We start from the raw sequence: 19,504 nt of genomic DNA, 5'->3' as shown, positions 1-19,504 counted from the left end.
CCCAGTATCGTCGTTCTCGTAATTTTCAACGCGACAGCCCTTCACGTCAAGTTCGACTTTCAAGCTTGCTCAGCAAGACCATACACTATCGCCCATCGCAAACCACCACGAACCCTCCACATTGCCTCGCCAACATCACGCCCTAAACTTCCAAACAACTGTGAAAGGAGCTACCGATTGGCTTTTTTGTTTCATTTGTTGTTAATGACACGATATCGATCGCAATAAGCAGCTACCTAACTCAATTCTCCTTCCCTGAAGGATAAAGGGTCGCCATCATACCGACACCTCTGCGGATGGAGTTTCGCCAATAATGCAGCCATGTCGGGCACCACTATAGATGATGTCGTTAAGCGACTCAGCGCAACTGATATTGGTATGAATTCTCTTGAAATTGCGACCCCGCCGGAAATGCCGTCGCATGTCTGCAATATTATGATCATGGCCACTGACATAGTCCAAATTTAGATGTTAGACTTAAGCTTGAAGCTGCAACTACGTTGCGCGATAGCTTAGATCACTATACCAGTGGTCAAATATATCCGCCATTCCTAAAGAGACTAATGCCCATTTTCTTTACCATCTTACGCGGACCATGCATCTTTCAGAGCAACTCACCAGACCAGGTCAGTTTGGAAGTCCGAAGGATCAACCTGCTACTAACGTACGGCAGAAACTTCGAATGGCCATACTCGAGGTCATTCACCGATTACCTACCCAGCCCGCTCCGCCCGAACCCTTCGAACCCCACGCCGAAGAGACAGTCGATTTGTTGATGCAACTTGTACGAACGGACAACGAAGAGAACGCGACAATATGTGTGAAGATAATATCGGATATTATGCGCCACCAGCACAAGGTGTTGCAGGGCAAAGTGCAGCTCTTCCTCACTCTCATTCAAGAGCTTTTCGAGCAGATGGAGAAGGTCGTTCGAGAGCAGCTTGATAATGCACCCCATAATGCGCCATCGCAACCTGGAGCACCCTCTACCCCTGGCAACTCGCAGACGAACTTCCAGTCCCCAAGGCCAGGTTCACCAGTCGCTTCCGTCAACGATCTCGGTACCGATACACAGCAACAGAACCGCCCACTGTTGAAGGGCATGCATTCCTTCAAGGTTCTCTCCGAGTGTCCCATTATTGTGGTGTCCATATTCCAGGTTTACCGAAACACGGTGCAGCAGAACGTCCGGAAGTTCGTCCCTCTCATTCAGAATGTGCTATGTCTCCAAGCTTCAGCACAACAGCAAGCTCACGCCGATGCTGCTGCCAGAGGAACGATCCATACGGGAGTGAGCCCTGCTATCAAGAACCGGGTGGCATTTGCCGATTTCATTACAGCTCAAGTCAAAACTATGAGCTTCTTGGCATATCTTCTTCGGCAATACGCCTCGCATTTGAATGATTTCTTGCCTCGACTCCCCGATATCGTCTTGCGTCTCCTGAAAGACTGTCCTAGAGAGAAATCCGGCACACGCAAGGAGTTGATCGTTGCGATTCGCCATATTATCAATTATAATTTCCGCAAGATCTTTATCCCTAAGATCGATGAGCTCCTGGATGAGCGGACACTCACCGGTGATGGATTGACGGTGCATGAGACGATGCGACCTTTGGCCTACAGCATGCTTGCAGATCTTATCCACCATGTCCGAGACTCTTTGAAGCCAGAACAGATTAGGAAGACTGTTGAGGTCTACACCAGGAATCTGCAGGATAATTTCCCTGGCACAAGCTTTCAGACAATGAGCGCGAAGCTTCTTCTGAATATGGCAGAATGCATAGCGAAATTACCCAATAAGGTCGATGCACGACATTATTTGATCATGATTTTGAACGCAATTGCCGACAAGTTTGCCGCCATGAACCGGCAATACCCTAATGCTGTTAAGCTCTCAGCTCTGTACCGTGAACAGATGAAGGCTGGCACCCCTGAGACATACTTAGCCGACAAGGACAGTCCGCCCGACTGGGATGAAACCGACATCTTCTCTGCAGTTCCAATCAAGACCTCGAACCCACGAGATCGAGGTGCAGACCCTGTCGTTGACAATAAATTCCTCTTCCGAAATTTAATGACAGGCCTGAAGAACACCTTCTACCAGTTGAGGACATGTAACGTTGGGTCACCTATCGACGCTCAAAATGCCCCCACCCACTGGCAGGATGTTTCTTATGGGTTCACAGCCGAAGAGGTCAAGGTCATCATCAAGCTCTTCCGAGAGGGCGCTTATGTCTTCAGATACTATGAGATTGAGAAGCCAGCAGCGGAGTCCCAGTACATGTCACCAGTAGAGTACATGGCCAACTTCTATATGGTTTCATGTAGCAAGGAGGAGAAGGACCTTCTTGAGACTTTCGCCACCGTTTTCCATGCCATTGATCCCGCTACTTTCCACGAGGTGTTCCAGCAGGAGATTCCGCGACTTTATGATATGATCTTTGAACATACAGCGTTGTTACATATACCCCAATTCTTTCTCGCCAGCGAGGCAACTTCTCCTAGCTTTTGCGGTATGCTTCTACAGTTCCTCATGGAGCGAATCGATCAGGTCGGGTCTGCAGATGTCAAGAAATCCTCCATTCTGTTGAGGCTCTTCAAGCTGGCTTTCATGGCCGTTACCCTGTTCGCCAACCAGAATGAACAGGTGCTATTACCACACGTTGTCAACATTGTCACGAAATCTATCGAGTTGTCAACAAAGGCAGAAGAGCCAATGAATTATTTCCTCCTTCTTCGCTCGCTGTTTCGCAGCATTGGTGGTGGTAAATTCGAGCAGTTGTACAAGCAAATTCTCCCTCTGCTTGAAATGCTCCTGGATGTGTTGAACAACCTCCTGATGGCTGCGCGAAAGCCATCTGAGCGCGACCTCTACGTGGAGCTCTGTCTCACAGTCCCGGCTCGACTTAGTCATTTGCTACCGCACCTGAGTTTCTTGATGCGTCCGCTTGTCGTTGCTCTACGCGCAGGGACCGATCTTGTTGGACAAGGACTGCGAACACTGGAGCTATGTGTGGATAATCTCACAGCTGACTATCTTGATCCCATTATGGCACCTGTTATCGATGAGCTGATGACTGCTCTCTTTGACCATCTCAAGCCTCACCCTTACAGCCACTTTCACGCCCATACCACAATGCGGATTCTTGGCAAACTGGGTGGTAGGAACAGGAAGTTTATGACCAGTGCTGTGCCGCTTACATACAGGGAATACGCTGATGATCCCTCAAGCTTTGATCTAAGACTCCTGGGTTCTAAGAAGGATAGAGCCTTCCCCGCTGACATGGGAATTGACTTTGCCATTCAGAAGTTAATGGAGTTTCCAAAAGCAACCAAGAATAACCATAACAAACAATATGATGGTTACTATAAGAAGCAAGCATTACATTTGATCAAGGCACAGCTCAAACTTCGAATCGGTTATGATCAGCTTCCAGATGACCTCCCGCGTCTTTTGCGACTCCAAGCTGAAGATCTCGTTGCGAGAAGGTATGAGATCAATGCTGCCAATTTTGAGATCTCAGATCGTGAGCGATCCATCCCGAAGAAGGAGAGCGAAGATTTGGTCGTCAAGCGGCTTCTCAAGGCCATCATGTTTGCCCATTCCTTCCCTGAATTCAAGGATGAAGCCAGTACGTTCTTGCTCAACGTTTGCAAGCACTTCGCGATCATTGAGATTGGCAGAGCTTTGGTGGATTTGAAGCGCACTTTTAGCCCCTTCGACCCTAACGCTGGCGAAGGCCCTTTGCACATCGATACACGTAATCTCTCAGACGCCATTGTCGAGTCACTGGCTTCTGATCACCCAGATGTGCGCGAGGCGGGTAAGAGTGCTATTCATGAGATGTATGACGCTACAGCAATTATCTTTGGTTCGGAAAGCGATGTTGGCAAACTTCCTTTCTTCATTCATCTAAGCAGTACTTTCTGTCACAGCTGCTATGAAGAGGAATGGTTCACCAAGACTGGAGGTAGCCTGGGAATCAACTATCTGCTTACTGAGCTTGATCTTGGCGACACATGGATCACATCCAAGCAAACCGAGTTTATCCGTGCACTCACGTATGTGGTCAAGGACATGCCCCAAGACCTTCCTGAAAAGACGCGTTGCCTTGCTCAAACCAGCTTGGAGGTGCTCCTGAAGCGCATCACTAAGGACATAACCAAAGAGGATACGCTGCCCATCACACAACAACCAGGCCAACCGCAAAACCCTCAACCCAAGCAGCCTCGACTTTCCCAGATTTGTCAACAATTTGGTAACGATCTGTACCATATGAACAAGCATGTTCGAGAGACCGCAAAACACTCGCTGGAACTCATCGCGACAGCGGCAAAGTGTGAGGTCTGGGAGCTGTTGGAATCCTGCAAGGACAAGATCCTGCAACCCATCTTTGCCAAACCTTTACGTGCACTGCCCTTCAGTATTCAGATCGGCTACATCAATGCCATGACGTATCATATGAGCTTGAAGAACGACTGGGTCCCATTTGACGAGAACCTAAACCGTCTTTTGATGGAGTCGTTAGCACTTGCGGATGCTAGCGACGAATCTCTTGCCAACAAGCCTGCGGAGTTCCGTACTCATGAGCACATTGTCAACCTCCGTGTTTCATGTATTAAGCTTCTTACAACTGCCATGACGTTTGAGGAATTCTCCAATCAGCCGACCAAGACCAAGATCCTCAGTGTCTTCTTCAAATGCCTTTATTCAGAGTCAAAGCCTACTATCATTGCAGCGAACGATGCCCTGAAGTCTGTCTTATCGGTAGATAGACGCCTGCCTAAGGAGCTTCTACAGGGAGGTTTGCGACCAGTGTTACAGAGCCTCTCGGATCCTAAACGCTTGAGCACGGCGGGGCTCGACAATTTGTCAAGGCTGTTGAAGCTTCTCACTTCTTATTTCAAGGTCGAGATCGGTGCTCGCTTACTAGAACAGATCGATTCAATCGTCGAGCCCAGTGCCTTGCAACAGATCTCCTTTACTTTCTTCGACCAACACCCACAGATGAAGATCATCACTGCTATATTGACCATCTTTCATCTGCTTCCTGCTCCTGCTGAAGCCTTTAAGGAACGACTGATCGATTGCTTTCTTGGTTTGGAGGAGAAATTGCGCAGAACTCAACTGAGCCCTTTCCGCCTACCTATTTACAGATACATGAATCGATATCCAAAGGAAATATGGGCCTATCTTTTCGGCAAAGTCGAAGACCTCAAATATGGCCGGCTGTTGGCTCAGGTCCTTGCTCACGCTGATAGTAATGCTTTGCGAGAGGTCGCAATTGAGAATCTCGATGGTCTCATTACCCGTTGCAATGAGCTTATCAGCCAAAACAATGAGGCCAAGTTCATTGCCATGGTGAACGCGATCCACATTTTTGAATCTCTCAGTCATTTTCCCAGCGCAGAGAAGTGGATGGACAAAAAAGAGCATCTCGACTGGCTTAAGAGTATTGGCAAGGAACTGGAAACACACCTTCGACAACACACCCTTCCTGCACATCTCCGATTACCCGCTTACCAAGCAGCTGAAGAGCTAATGACCATTCTCGTCAAGTCTCTCGAAAGGGCACCCAAAGACTTGGATCCTCTTTTCAACTTGATAGAATGCGTTACATCTGATGAGCTACGCATCACCCAGGAGCTGTTCTCTTTCATCTATCAGAAGATAATCTGCAGTGATGCTGTTGACTTCTGGAAGACCATTGTCCTCCGCTGCCTGGATACCTATGCTGGGAAATCTGCTTCAAACAAGATGAAGCATTTCCTCTTGCATTATATCGTTAATCCAATCGTTGCGATGGACGTTATGCGAAACTGGAAACAGCTCGACCAGAACAGGACCCCTCGACTTATGGATAGAACTGTCATCGATGCAGTAAGCAGCAAGATCTGGAAGGTCCAGCCGGAGTCGACAACGGACGACCAAGCTCAGCCTGGCATCGATCACACTCGCTATGAGGTTTTGCAGCTTTCGGCAATGCTGGTTAAATACTATCACACACCACTCCAGGATGCCAGGAAAGATATCATCAAGTTCGGATGGACTTTCATTCGTCTTGAGGATGTGATCAACAAGCATGCTGCTTATGTAGTCATTGGATACTTCATCGCTCATTATGAGACACCTCCAAAGATTGTCACTCAAGTATACCTCTCCCTCCTCAAAGCTAATCAGAATGAAGGACGCGCCTTGGTTACTCAAGCACTCGAGCTTATTGCCCCTATGCTACCAAAACGATGTGGAACTGGCCAGAACGAGCGCGTTGCGGCTTGGGCTATTGCACCGCGGCGTGTTCTTGTTGACGAAGGACAAAATGCACAGCAGATGACGAGTATCTACCATTTCCTTGTTAGACATCCTGATCTATTTTATGAAGCTCGTGATAGATACATCACTTTGATGATCAGTTCTCTACGGAAGCTCGCCACTCCCCAAAACGCATCACATGAGTCCAAGAGGCTCTGCCTCAACATGATGTGGCTTATCTGGACTTGGGAAGAACGGCGAGTTGAAGGAAAGTCGGCAGCTTTTGGAGCGAGGTCCCTCTCCCAGTCTCCCAACACGAAGAAGAGAAAGTTGGAGTCTGAATCGGCAAATACCTCTTCGCAGCCAGTCGGCCGTGCGGAGTACCAGATCCCCCCTCTTTTCCGACTTAAGATGATTAAGTATCTCGTCGAGTTTATTGCTCAGTTGAACGAACGCTACGAACTTCCTTCCGCGAAACCCCGAGACCATGTCTCATCGTCGATTCCCCCAGTCCCTCTTGCATTGACTGATCTCTGCAAGAAGGCCATGAAACTCCTCTACAACTTGGTGCAGCCGCAATACTGGGGTGATCTCGATCTCGACCTCTTTCCTAATGTGACTCAAGTTATTTTGGCGAGCGATCGAACACAAACTATTCTTACGGCTGACCCCACAGACAAGGAGAAGTTTGATGACAAGTTCCTGACCAACATCATCAACACCCTTCAAGTGGTCCGCATCGTGCTCAACTCCAAGTCGGATGAGTGGATCCAGAAGAGCATGCCGGCTATTCAGAAGGTACTGGAGAAGTGCCTCAAATCGGAAAATCCTGAAATCCAAGATTGCCTTCATCTTTCCGACAAGAAGTTCGACGACAACCGTGAACTCCGCTCGATTGTTAAACGAATCCTGGACTCTGTACCGGACGATATACCTATGGAGGATGCTGATGCCGATGGTGAAACCGAGACACAAACATCTGAGATTGTTGCTTACCTGTCACAAGTCGCAACAGAAGCAATGAACAGCAGCAACTTTACTTCAGGTGTCAATATTCTGTGGTCTCTTGGTCAGCGAAAGCCGAATGTAATTGATCAGCATATTGGTTCTCTGATGAAGGCTCTCCAAACCAAACATGCGAGGGAACATGTCCAGCACTACAATGCGGTTGCAAATCAGGCAGCTGGCGTTAACAACAGGAATCAGGACCCCAATACACCGAGCGGAGAAATGTCCGCCTACGATCTTGAGATTCAAACCAAGATCATGATCAAGGAAATTCAGGTCGTAGCGCTGCGGATGGAAGTGCTGGGTGACAATCGACGACCTTTCCTCAGCGTCTTGGCAACTTTGGTCGAAAAGTCTATGTCGATTGAGCTTTGTGAAGAGATACTGAACATGGTTGAGGGATGGGTATTCCGATCAGAAGGAACATGGCCAACACTTAAGGAGAAGACGGCTGTTCTTCATAAGATGCTCTCCTTTGAACACCGACAAGACCCAACCATGTTATCCAAGTTCCTGGACCTTGTTATTCGCATCTACGAGGACCCCAAGATTACCCGCACAGAACTGACAGTTCGCATGGAGCATGCATTCCTTATTGGCACTCGTGCAGCGGATGTTGAAATGCGCAATCGCTTTATGGCTATCTTTGACAAGAGCTTGTCCAAGTCGGCCAGTGCACGTCTGTCCTATGTCCTTACCTCTCAGAACTGGGACACACTCTCAGATTCATACTGGCTCGCTCAGGCCACACAGCTGCTGCTTGGAGCTGTGGAGACAAACGCCAATATCCAACTGTACCAAAACGATTTCAGGACCTTGCCGATTTCTCGCTTGCTCACCATCTTCACGAAGGAGATGGAGGCTCGGGAGCCCACTGTCATCATCGATGACAAGTTCGAATCATTCATGGCCACTCATCGTCGCTTCATGTCGGAATTAGGAGACATCAAGGTAAAGGACGTCATCGAACCACTGGTGCAGCTTCAGCATGTTGATTCCCAACTCGCCCACGACCTTTGGGTAACCCTCTTCCCAATCTACTGGTCGTCTGTAGCCAAGGATGATCGAGTTGACCTAGAACGCGGCATTGTTGCTTTGCTCACAAAGGATTATCACAGTCGGCAAATTGACAAGCGTCCTAACGTCATTCAGTCAATCCTCGATGGCGCTGCAAAGACTTGGCCTGAGTGTAAGATTCCACCACATGTCCTCAAATTTGAGGCCAAGACCTACGATGCTTGGTATACTGCCTTGGTTCAACTTGAGAACTCTGCCATTAAACCGCAGGTCGATTCCGCCACGGTGCGAGAAAGCAACCTCGACGCTCTTGTCGAGCTTTACGCTTCACTTCAAGAAGACGATTTGTTCTACGGCACCTGGAGGCGTCGCTGTCAATTTGTTGAAACCAATGCTGCTCTGTCATATGAACAGAACGGCATGTGGGACAAGGCCCAGAAGCTGTATGAGAATGCCCAAATCAAGGCCAGAACCGGTGTGATCCCCTTCTCCCAAGCCGAGTACATGCTCTGGGAGGATCACTGGGTTCTCTGTGCACAGAAGCTGCAACAGTGGGAGATTCTTCAGGATTTCGCTAAGCATGAAAATTTCCAAGATCTCCTTCTCGAGTGCGCTTGGCGGAACACAGAGATGTGGCAGGATGAACAACACCGTGAGGCTTTGGATAATATCATCAAGGGTGTTATGGACGCTCCTACACCCCGCAGAGCCTTCTTCCAAGCTTTCATGTCACTTCTCAAATTCCACAATCAGCAAGAGCCTAGCACTGATTTTGCTCGCGTCTGCGATGAGGCAATTCAGCTCTCAATTCGCAAATGGCACCAGTTGCCTGAGCGCCTGACCAATGCCCACGTTCCACTTCTTCAGAACTTCCAACAATTGGTTGAGCTTCATGACGCCAGTGTCATTTGCCAGAGTCTTGCGAATACCAACCAGACAAACTTGGACGTCAAGTCTGGCGAACTCAAGTTGCTGCTGGGTGCTTGGCGTGATCGACTCCCGAATGTGTGGGATGATATCACTGCTTGGCAAGATCTCGTCACCTGGAGACAACATATATTCAGCCTCATCAACCAGACGTATCTACAATTGCTTCCCCAGCAAGGGCAGCAAAACGCTGGTGGAGCTAGTTCGTTTGCTTATCGTGGTTACCACGAGACTGCCTGGATCATCAACAGGTTCGCCCATGTCGCTCGCAAGCACAACCTTCCTGATGTTTGCATCAATCAATTGAGCCGCATTTATACGCTGCCTAATATTGAGATTCAGGAAGCCTTCTTGAAACTTCGTGAACAGGCTAAATGTCATTACGAGAATCCTGACGAGCTCTCGAGTGGTTTGGATGTTATCAACAATACAAACCTCAACTACTTTAGCCCGTCTCAGAAAGCCGAATTCTACACTCTCAAGGGTATGTTTCTGGAGAAGCTCAAGCAAAAGGATGAGGCCGATTCGGCCTATGGCACGGCGTTATACTTTGACATCGGTGCCGCCAAAGCTTGGGCGGAATGGGGCTACTTCAACGATCGCAAGTTCAAGGAAGACCCGACTGACCTCAATGCGGCGCGACAAGCACTCACCTCATACTTACAAGCTGCGGGAAGCTACAAGAATGCTAAGTCCCGCAAGCTCCTTGCACGAATCCTCTGGCTCCTCAGCTTGGATGACGCCAAGGGCACGATCGCGTTGGGCTTTGATGACTTCAAGGGCGAAACACCCGTGTGGTATTGGATTACTTTCATTCAACAACTTATCACGGGTCTCGGCCATAAGGAAGCTCCTCGTGTTTTCCAGCTGCTGCTGAAGATCGCAAAGTCCTATCCCCAGGCTTTGTACTTCCAGCTTCGAACCAATCGAGAGGATCTTCTTGTTATAAAGAAGAATCAGGAAGCCCGAGACAGAACAGCACGACAACGCGCGCAATCTGTCGCATCCAATGGAAAGGCGAGCGCATCACCATCCATGACAAAGCAGGATCCCCCCAGGCCTGGTACAGCATCATCACGACCAGGCACTGCAAATGCGGCTGATGGAACCCCAGTCAAGGCGGAGGGTGAAGCGAACGGCAACGCCGCAGGTACTCCCGCACCTACCAACGGGCAAACACCTGATCCTTCGAAGGCCGCACAAAAGGCCACCCCTCAACCTGGACAGCCAGGGCAGCCTCAGAAGAAGCCTCCGTGGGATTACACCGAAGAGGTCATGTCAGTCCTCAAGACTGCTTTCCCTCTGCTGGCCCTCTCAATGGAGACTATGGTGGACCAGATCCAAAAGAACTTCAAGTGTCCTCCTGATGAAGACGCATACCGACTAATTGTTGCTCTTCTTAACGATGCTCTGGCCTACGTCAGCCGAACACCACCATCTTTCGCCAAGAACGTGAAGCTCCCAGCAGCGACCGAAACCAACATCACTCGTTTCGCTGAAACAATTCTGCCTAGTCACATCAAGAAGTCATTCGAGGCGGATTTCGTTACTGTCAAGCCAACAATGTACGAGTATATCTACAAGTTGCGCCGCTGGCGGAACAAGTTTGAGGAGAAGTTGGATCATCGAATACCTCGAGCCTTTCTCGAAAACTTTTCTCCTCACCTGAGTGAATTTAGGTATGGCAAATTTGACGAGGTGGAGGTTCCTGGTCAATACTTGCAGCACAAGGACAAGAACCAAGACTTCATCCGCATCGATCGTTTCCTTCCAAACATCGATCTTGTCCGATCTATCAGCGCGTCTTACCGCCGTATCAAAATGCGTGGTCATGATGGAAGTATTCACAAATGGGCTATTCAGCACCCTGCAGCTCGACACTGCCGACGAGAGGAGCGCATTTTGCAGCTTTTCCGGTCGCTTAACCAAACATTGGGCCGTAAGAAGGAGAGTCGACGTCGTGATTTGCAGTTTACGATACCAATCATGGTTCCGTTCGCACCTCATATCAGACTTGTCCAGGAAGACACATCCTACACTACACTACAGGGAGTGTATGAGGATCATTGTCGAAACATGGGCATGTCGAAGGACGACCCTGTCCTATTCACTATGGAGAAGCTTCGCGGAGCCCTCGAGAGCAAAAGCTCTGTAAGTTGCCACAGACATCAGCATGGTTTCACAGTTACTAACAATCAACAGAATAAGCCTGAGCAGGCAGCGACAGCTCGATTGGAGGTATTCAACGCGATCCAGGAGAAGTGGGTGCCATCAACAGTGGCAATAGAGTACTTCCAGAAGGTATTCCCACAGTTTGCCGAGTTCTGGCTATTCCGCCGCCAGTTCTCGTACCAGCTTGCGGCATTGACATTCATCACGTATATCATGTACATGCACAACCGATACCCGCAGAAGATCAACATATCAAGGGCGACGGGTAAGGTTTGGGGGTCTGAAATGATGTCTTATATGAGCGCCAACAAACCCTTCTTTCACAACCCTGAACCGGTGCCATTCCGACTCACGCCCAACCTTCAAACACTGATGGGACCACTTGCCACTGAAGGCATCTTTGCATGCTCGCTGATGGCCATCGCGCGATGCTTGACGGAGCCTGAATACGAACTGGAGCACGCATTGACGCTTCTTGTGCGTGATGAGATGCTGTTCTGGTTTACTGGCAGCCACAGGAACGGAGTAATTACGGAGGGCCAACTTCGAGATTCTGTGCAGGTCAACAGCGAATCGATTGTTAAGCGGGCACTCAGCCTGGCGCACAGCCCTGTTGGTAACCTGCCTGCGAACCAGACAGTGATTGACGCTATCGCCAAGGCTGTCAACCCTATGAACCTGGCACAGTGCGATGCGCTGTGGATGCCATACCTGTAAGGAGCAGGTTAATGTTATACTTGGAGGAAAATGAGAATAGATGGGTGTGCAGATGGCTGGCATGATCTTGGGCTTTGAGCATGGCGTTGGGGGTTTTAAGAGAGCGTGTATCTTGTACGATGCTATAGGGAGGGCAGATATGACACCAACATGGTGAGGATATAATATCCTGGGATGAAGTAGCAGATTTTGTCTTGCTATCAAATTTTAGCAGCTGAGCGTTTGTAATTTCTACTCTACTTAATTATAACTGTTCACTGGCATTATGGTGAGAAGTACTCTATGTAATGTAATGAGTGTTTATCAACTCTAGTGTGCAGTGGTGGTGATATCTTGTTGATCTTGAATCTCAACACCAGCCAAGCAAAGATGGCAACAAAGTTACAGGGTTCCCCACAAGCCTCGGCTCGGAGCAGGTATAGACGAGATCGACAAAGTGTCACAACCTATCTCAGTCTAGGTCATAGCTGAAAGGATGAATATGTCGGAAACGGAACCCCGCACGATAGAGCACGGCAGAGGCGTTGCCGCGTCGGTCAAGTTACCTCGGACATTTATTTATCTTGGAGTATTTAATGCAGTCTCTTGTGGTCACTGTAGTTCAATCCTCGATCTTCATCTATAATTTGAGCTGATTCTGAAATGAAAAGTTTATGAGACTGAAATACGCATTAAAATGGATCTAACAAAGACACCTCGAAAGGTCTGGGAACATCCCAATCCCAAGAGCACGGCAATGTGGGCATTTATGCAAGAGGCAAACAAATTACATGGACTTAATCTCAAGGCATGATATGGATTCGAACGTGAAAGAACCATGGTACAAATAACTAACTCGTCTTAGACATTCAATGACTTATATGAATGGTCCGTCTTTAAGCGCAGCGACTTCTACGCTCAACTCTGGGCCTCTCAAAACTGGATCCACGAAGGTTCTTATTCATACGTCGTAGACGAATCAATCCCAATCACAAGACTCCCCGCCTGGTTCCCTGGTATTCGCATCAACTACGCCGAGAATCTCCTCTGGACAGGTGTTATGGGCGGAGCACCAGGCGAGCGCTCAACACTTCACAAAGAAGATGATACTATCGCCATCACAGAAGTCAGAGAGGGTGATTCCTCTGTGAATAATGTTACTTGGGGAGAGTTGAGGAGAAGAGTGGGAAAGTTGGCGAGTGCGTTGAAGCAGAGAGGTGTTAAGAAGGGAGATAGAGTTGTTATGGTTGGTGCCCATGCTGTTGAGACACTTGTAGTGTTTCTTGCTACGACTTGGCTTGGGGGGCTATTTAGTAGTAGCTCGACTGATATGGGCGTTGGAGGGTTGTTGCAGAGGACTGTTCAGATTGACCCCAAAGTGAGTGCCCTTTATACCACCAAACTTATAACGATACTGACCTGAATAGTTTGTCTTCTTCGACGATGGAGCTCTCTATAATGGCAAAGTCATGGATCTCCGCGATAAGATCAAGGGTGTCGTCGAAGGAATGAAAGAATGTCCTTCCTTCCAAGGTGCAATCATCGTTCAACGCTTCGACTCTCCTCACGATACATCTCAAATCCCCAAGACACAACGTCTCGAGTCTTTTCTCTCATCCGCATCTTCAAGTCCACCGCCCATCGAAAGAGTCGGGTTTCAAGATCCAATGGTAGTCTACTATTCCTCCGGAACAACAGGAACACCAAAGGCCATCGTCCATGGCGTTGGTCCAATTCTCGTTTCAGTGGCTAAAGAGGCTATTCTCCATCGTGAAATTACTCCCAGGGATGTTGCGCTTCAGTATACTACTACGGGCTGGATCATGTATCTTGCGAGTGTTACTAGACTTGCTTTTGGTGGACGAACTGTGTTTTACGATGGTTCGCCTTTTGTACCAGATCGTTCTGTGTTGTTGAGGATTGTGGAGGAGCAACGTGTTACGAATCTGGGTATTAGTCCCAGATGGTTAGGTGAACTTATGAAAGAGGGGATAGTCCCTCAGAAAGAGGCAGATTTGAGTAGTCTTACAGCTGTCCAGAGTACGGGAATGGTATTGAAGGAGCAGGTCTTTGACTGGTTCTATGATGGGGCGTTTCCAACGAATATCAAGTTGGCCAACTTTTCAGGCGGTACCGATATTGTGAGTCTACTTTTCGATCTCTTCCTAACATTACTGACTTTACCAAGGCCGCCTGCTTTGTCATGGAGAATCCTCTATCTCCCATCTACGCCGGCGGATGCCCAGGACGAGTTATTGGAACACCCATGGCAATTTATCCATCTTCTCCGGACCTTAACAAGCCGATCTCACCAGTCCCTGATGGTGAACCAGGAGATTTAGTAGGAACTGCGGCATTCCCTAACGTGCCTCTCTATCTCTGGAACGATACAAACCCCGCCCCAGGAAAGAAATACACTTCAGCATACTTCGATCGATTCCCTAATGTGTGGTCACAAGGCGACTTTGCAGCAGTTCACCCACAAACAGGTCATATTCACATTCTCGGCCGTTCAGATGGAGTTTTGAATCCAAGCGGTATTCGATTTGGTAGTGCAGACATCTACGCTGTGCTTGAGGGAAGCTTTGCAAAGGAGGTTGCAGAGAGTCTCTGCGTAGGCCAACGTCGTCCCCAAGACCATGATGAGAGCGTTGTTCTATTCCTGTTGATGAAACCAGGAGTCAAGTTCAACGCTGAACTCGCTGGCAAGATCCGAGAGAGGATCGCCAAGGAGTTGACGAAGCGGCATGTGCCCAAGTATATCTTTGAGGTGCCCGACATTCCGGTAAGTGTTTACTCTCACAACTGATGATATCCAGTAAACTAATGATGTTTAGACAACTGTGAATGGTAAAAAGGTCGAGCTTCCAGTCAAGCAGATCATCTCGGGCAGTAATATCAAGCCAAGTGGGACATTGTTGAATCCTCAGAGTTTGGACTTTTTTTATCAGTTCCAGAAGATTGAAGAGGTTGAGCAGGTTAAAGCAAAGTTGTAGAGATACTAGAGAAATACAGGGTATACAAAGACAATACAATTTACAAATCCTTCTCCTTCTTGGGAAACTTGCCCCCATTCACACCAAATCTCCAAGCCATCCATGCCAACGCTCCCCCCATAGTTCCCAAACCCACTCCTCCAACTGCGCCTCTCCAACCCTTGAGAACATTGGCCCCTATCAAAGCCCCAGCTCCAGCGCCTATAGCAGTCCAATCATCAGTCTCAAGCTGACCCTGATTCTCGAGTAATCTCCAACTTCGATCCTGCCACTCGACTTCTTCTCTTCCACGCATACGGCTGATTGTCATGAGAGCTCCTACGCCAACCGCTGCTACTGCTCCTGTTGATGCAGAGCGGATGAGACGTGGGAAGAATGTTAAAGCTGGAGTCTTTGGGCGAAGAAAGGGGACGAAGTGGCGTGTTGTTGTGATGCCCGTTGCGATGATTGAGCTTAGTGTTATCGCTCGGACGATAACGTGAGTTGTGAGGATTGTGCGTGCAAGAGGCTGATCCTCTGCATAGGGAGGATGAGGAAAGAATCGTGACATTTTATTTGTTGTATTTGTTGTATTTGTTTATAATACCAAGTTAAGAGCAAGGACATTGGATATTGTATAAGCTGACATATTGTGTTCTTATATACATTACACGCCGCGTCATATCATCAAGCCACTTCTACTTTCAGACACCAAAAACACTCGCTCTTCTTTCAGCTCCGTATTCCATTGACCACGATTGCTTCAGGGATTTGATTGAATAAGCACACCATTATTGGTTCCCCGATGCGACGGCCCGGATGGATTAACGTGCCGGTTACTCCACCAGAGCTTATTTTACGGATATTATGCGAGATCCGAGTGCGAGATAACGATTTAATACTAATTGATTAGTGATATCATATACAAAACATCATACATTATCGCTTCTCATACAAAGGAGACAGAGTATGCATATACACCAAGTCAAACCATGTCGTATTCCCTAATGCGTATCATACCACCAACGCCTAGACCTATCCCAATCATATGAAAATCTCCCCATCCCAATGCTATGCTTGCTATGTCTTCTGAGTCTGCTCTCTGGTATCCTTATTCATCACCGCTCATCTCCATCATGCTATCCTCCTTCTCGGGCGAACCGTCCTCATCCTCCAAAACCGTCATTCGCCTTGTTCGTCTCAATCTTCCTTTACCCTTCTCTGTTCTCCCCGCTGTTTTTCGACCCCCGTTCACTTTGACAGCTGCTTCATGCTTCCGTTGTCCCAACGTACGCTCAAAGTCCAAGAGATCCTCAGCTTCAGACTCTGCCGCACCATCAATCAATGCCGTCTCTTCCAGCGCTTTGTTCAACAACTCTGTTGCGATACTGTCCTGTGGGTTAATCGCCAGCGCTTCGTGAAGAACGGTCACTGCTTCCTCAGGCTTGCTTTGTTCCATGAGTATAAGCCCTTTCGCGCTGAAAATGGCCGCATCCTTGCCTCCCTGTCTTAGCACCTCATCAAACTCGGCGAGGGCTCGGTTAAAGTGTCTCAACCGTCTGAAAGCGTGACCAAGATTTGTCCTCGCAGCCAACCAAGCTGAAGGGTCGCTATCCATATCATCAGCGATCTTAAGCGCTGCTGTAAAGTACTGTGCTGCCTCCTTGGGTTTGTCTTGGTGATATTTAACGATACCCATTTCGTTCAAGAGTAAGGGATCTGTTTTGCAAAGTCCATAGGCTGTTTTCAAAAACTCCTCCGCAAGTGTCATATTGTTGAGAGCATGATTTTGCATGCCCAAAAACACCTGAGGTAAATGTGTCCCCATGAACAATCTCGCTGCTGTTGAATACGCCGAAATTGCCTGGTCGTGTTCGCCCTCTGCCGCAAAAGTGTGTGCAAATCCAATCCATGCCGGTCCAAAATGCGCGTCCATCATACTCGCTTTGCTGAAATATCGTCGCGCCTCGGGGATTTTGCCGATCGAAAAGTAGTAAATACCAACTGCGAGCCATGAGCATGGCTCTTCGGGGTGACTATCGGCTAGGTCATGGGCAATCAAGAAAAGTAGATTCTTCTCCTTCAGCTCAAACAAACAGGCCAGATGGACCGGGTACACTCTGAAGTTGTACTTGTCCTCCTGTAGGATCCCATTTGTGATATTCAGAGCATCCCGGTACCGACACTGCGTATAGAGAAGATCCGCACGAGCAAGCTGTAGGTCCGGATTTGATGCAAGGTGGTAATGTGTCGAAAGAGAGTCGTATGCTGTCTCAAAAGCTGCAGGATTACGGTATTTGGACAGTCGTGTCGTGTAGAGCATCTTTGTAAAGTCGGCAGCCTGCTGTGAAGACGACACATCTCCAGAGACATGAATGGAGTCAAAGTCCAAACTCTCGAGGAGCTGCCACTCTTCGTCAGGCGACAATAGCGAATTGTTCATAAGCTGCTGGAACGCCTCAAAGCACTGGACATCGATTCGCACAGCATCTTTGTAACACTCCTTTGCGCGATCAAAAGCATTCTGTTTAGCGTAGCAGATACCACGCAGGAAGCACATAGCTGCTTCATATCTCCTATTCGCAGCCTCCTCCTCAGCAGCTGGATCGCGACGTCGTCCATGGCGTGGCTGAGTCTTGCGCTTGTTACTCGCGCCATTGGCAATGAGATGCGTTGGGTTACGATCGCCGAGAATCGAAAGGGCTTCGTCGAAGCGAGACTGTTTTATAAGGCAGTGGCCGGCGAGATAGCGACATGATGGGTTTCGAGCGATGAGGTCTTGGCCGGAGAGAAATGCTTGGGCGCGTGTGTAGTTTCCTGTCGCGAAGTGGACTTGGGCGAGCCAGAAGGCATCTTGATCGTCATCTATCGAGTTATATTGTTAGACAATTGGAGAGGTTGTTTGTATCACAGTATATCACGAACTGGTCAACGCAAGCAGCTTGTCACCGATAAAGATAGCCGATTCGTATTGCGCCTTGTTGAGGGCATCTTGCCTCCATTCCCTCAAGAAATTTTCCATTCCTATTTTATTCGAAGTACATTGAGTACTGAGCCCAATCGTCACGTATTCGCTTTATGTGTGGTTTGGCGTGTTGCGATACGGGCTTGGCCTTGACAATGGAGGTGGTTTGTTTTGGAATAACGTCAATCAACATCCCACCAAAAGTCAACAATGAATCTAATCTCACCGCAAGCCCGGCCGTTGTTCGCGCCTCCACTAGAGCCTAGCGCGTTAAGGGCACTCTGCGTAGTAAGAAGCCACAGCGGGTGTGTCTCCAGCCACGGCGGGGTAGCTAATAGCGACCACTGCCTCTGTTGGAGGCAATAAAAAAGTTGGCGGGGTTGAATTTGTAGCGTATCAGAAGCCATCAATTTGGCACTCGCCGATACAGGAGCCCGTCATACAGTCAAGTTTTAAAAGTTCACAACTACCTGAGAAACATTCAATTGTACAACTCTACCAATTGACTCGCAGAAATGGCTTCTTCTCAACCTACTCGATGGGCTGCTCTCGCCCGTGATACGAACGAGACCAAGATTCAGCTTGCTCTTAACCTTGACGGCGGCGATTTCCCTCCGGACACCGACTCCCGTCTTCTCAACGATGGAGATAGCCATGCTTCTCAGGCTAGCAAGTCGCAGAAGATTGCTGTCAACACGGGAATTGGTTTCCTTGACCATATGCTTCATGCTTTAGCTAAGCATGCTGGATGGAGTCTTGCTCTGAACTGCAAGGGTGATCTTCACAGTTTGTTGCCCTTCATCCGCCACCGAGGGATGTTAAATGACTGACTTGAAACCTCTAGTTGATGACCACCACACCGCCGAAGATGTCTGCATCGCCCTTGGTTATGCCTTCGCCCAGGCTCTCGGTACTCCCGTTGGTCTCGCCCGTTTTGGCTACGCCTACGCTCCCCTCGACGAGGCCCTCTCCCGCGCTGTCATCGATCTCTCCAACCGTCCCTACAGTGTTGTCGACCTCGGCCTAAAGCGAGAGTGGCTTGGTCAGCTCAGCACCGAGATGGTTCCTCACTGTCTCCAGAGCTTTGCCCAGGGTGCTCGTGTTACGCTCCATGTTCACTGCCTTCATGGTGACAACGACCACCATCGAGCTGAGAGTGCTTTCAAGGCTCTTGCTGTTGCTATCAAGGCTGCTACCACCAGGATACCCGGTAAGGAGGGTGAGGTGCCTAGCACCAAGGGTACTCTGAGTGCGTAAGGGAATGGTCGCTTAGGAGTTCCGGATAAATGCTTGGTTTTGGTTAGAACTAGACCTGCCATTGATAGGGATGCAGGAATCAGACTTTGAGATATAAGTGAATATATAATGTATGTCATATAGCAGGCTTTTGAAGAGTTTTACAATGCGTTGCCTAACATGCCTGCTCAAGACTCTGCATACCGCATCCGCTACGCCTTCAGACAAGATATTTGCAAATTAGATCAAGTTTAA

At 48.6% G+C, this 19,504-nt stretch overlaps 5 protein-coding genes across 5 annotated transcripts; 3 read left to right on the top strand and 2 right to left on the bottom strand.

The window, feature by feature from the left end:
- Window positions 1-39: 39 nt before the first annotated feature.
- Window positions 40-12,204, top strand: BKA55DRAFT_738405 (uncharacterized protein). The gene is made up of 4 exons (XM_046201390.1): window positions 40-376; window positions 469-626; window positions 674-11,356; window positions 11,408-12,204. The coding sequence occupies exons 1-4, from the start codon at window positions 322-324 to the stop codon at window positions 12,092-12,094; spliced, it is 11,583 nt and encodes a 3,860-aa protein (XP_046049334.1). The 5' UTR covers window positions 40-321; the 3' UTR covers window positions 12,095-12,204.
- A 228-nt stretch (window positions 12,205-12,432) lies between these two features.
- On the top strand, window positions 12,433-15,089 carry BKA55DRAFT_369092 (uncharacterized protein). Its single transcript, XM_046185891.1, has 5 exons — window positions 12,433-12,881; window positions 12,939-13,451; window positions 13,501-14,214; window positions 14,262-14,858; window positions 14,911-15,089. The coding sequence occupies exons 1-5, from the start codon at window positions 12,771-12,773 to the stop codon at window positions 15,067-15,069; spliced, it is 2,094 nt and encodes a 697-aa protein (XP_046049333.1). The 5' UTR covers window positions 12,433-12,770; the 3' UTR covers window positions 15,070-15,089.
- A 20-nt stretch (window positions 15,090-15,109) lies between these two features.
- On the bottom strand, window positions 15,110-15,619 carry BKA55DRAFT_690252 (uncharacterized protein; the record flags this gene model as incomplete). The annotated part of the gene is made up of 1 exon (XM_046199476.1): window positions 15,110-15,619. The coding sequence occupies one exon, from the start codon at window positions 15,617-15,619 to the stop codon at window positions 15,110-15,112; it is 510 nt and encodes a 169-aa protein (XP_046049332.1).
- Window positions 15,620-15,918: 299 nt separating this feature from the next.
- On the bottom strand, window positions 15,919-18,234 carry BKA55DRAFT_615243 (uncharacterized protein). The gene is made up of 2 exons (XM_046196704.1): window positions 17,974-18,234; window positions 15,919-17,913 (listed from the first exon to the last, which is right to left on the bottom strand). Exons 1-2 carry the CDS (start codon window positions 18,068-18,070, stop codon window positions 16,160-16,162), a joined length of 1,851 nt encoding a protein of 616 aa, XP_046049331.1. The 5' UTR covers window positions 18,071-18,234; the 3' UTR covers window positions 15,919-16,159.
- Window positions 18,235-18,528: 294 nt separating this feature from the next.
- Window positions 18,529-19,270, top strand: BKA55DRAFT_539580 (Imidazoleglycerol-phosphate dehydratase-domain-containing protein; the record flags this gene model as incomplete). The annotated part of the gene is made up of 2 exons (XM_046190151.1): window positions 18,529-18,799; window positions 18,858-19,270. 2 exons carry the CDS (start codon window positions 18,529-18,531, stop codon window positions 19,268-19,270), a joined length of 684 nt encoding a protein of 227 aa, XP_046049330.1.
- Between the last annotated feature and the right edge of the window lie 234 nt (window positions 19,271-19,504).

This window comes from Fusarium redolens (assembly GCF_020744475.1).
Source record: "Fusarium redolens strain MPI-CAGE-AT-0023 chromosome Unknown BKA55scaffold_8, whole genome shotgun sequence".
NCBI classification, from domain to species: domain Eukaryota; kingdom Fungi; phylum Ascomycota; class Sordariomycetes; order Hypocreales; family Nectriaceae; genus Fusarium; species Fusarium redolens.
This window is presented reverse-complemented; position numbering and strand designations above follow the sequence as displayed.

Coding starts and splice junctions, on each gene's coding strand:
- BKA55DRAFT_738405 (XM_046201390.1), top strand. CDS start 322: ATGTCGGGCACCACTATAGATGATGTCGTTAAGCGACTCAGCGCAACT. Junction 377..468: donor ACTCAGCGCAACTGATATTG/GTATGAATTCTC, acceptor GTCCAAATTTAG/ATGTTAGACTTAAGCTTGAA. Junction 627..673: donor AGAGCAACTCACCAGACCAG/GTCAGTTTGGAA, acceptor AACGTACGGCAG/AAACTTCGAATGGCCATACT.
- BKA55DRAFT_369092 (XM_046185891.1), top strand. CDS start 12,771: ATGGATCTAACAAAGACACCTCGAAAGGTCTGGGAACATCCCAATCCC. Junction 13,452..13,500: donor CTGTTCAGATTGACCCCAAA/GTGAGTGCCCTT, acceptor TGACCTGAATAG/TTTGTCTTCTTCGACGATGG. Junction 14,215..14,261: donor TTTCAGGCGGTACCGATATT/GTGAGTCTACTT, acceptor GACTTTACCAAG/GCCGCCTGCTTTGTCATGGA.
- BKA55DRAFT_615243 (XM_046196704.1), bottom strand. CDS start 18,070: ATGGAAAATTTCTTGAGGGAATGGAGGCAAGATGCCCTCAACAAGGCG. Junction 17,914..17,973: donor CAAGCTGCTTGCGTTGACCA/GTTCGTGATATA, acceptor ATAACTCGATAG/ATGACGATCAAGATGCCTTC.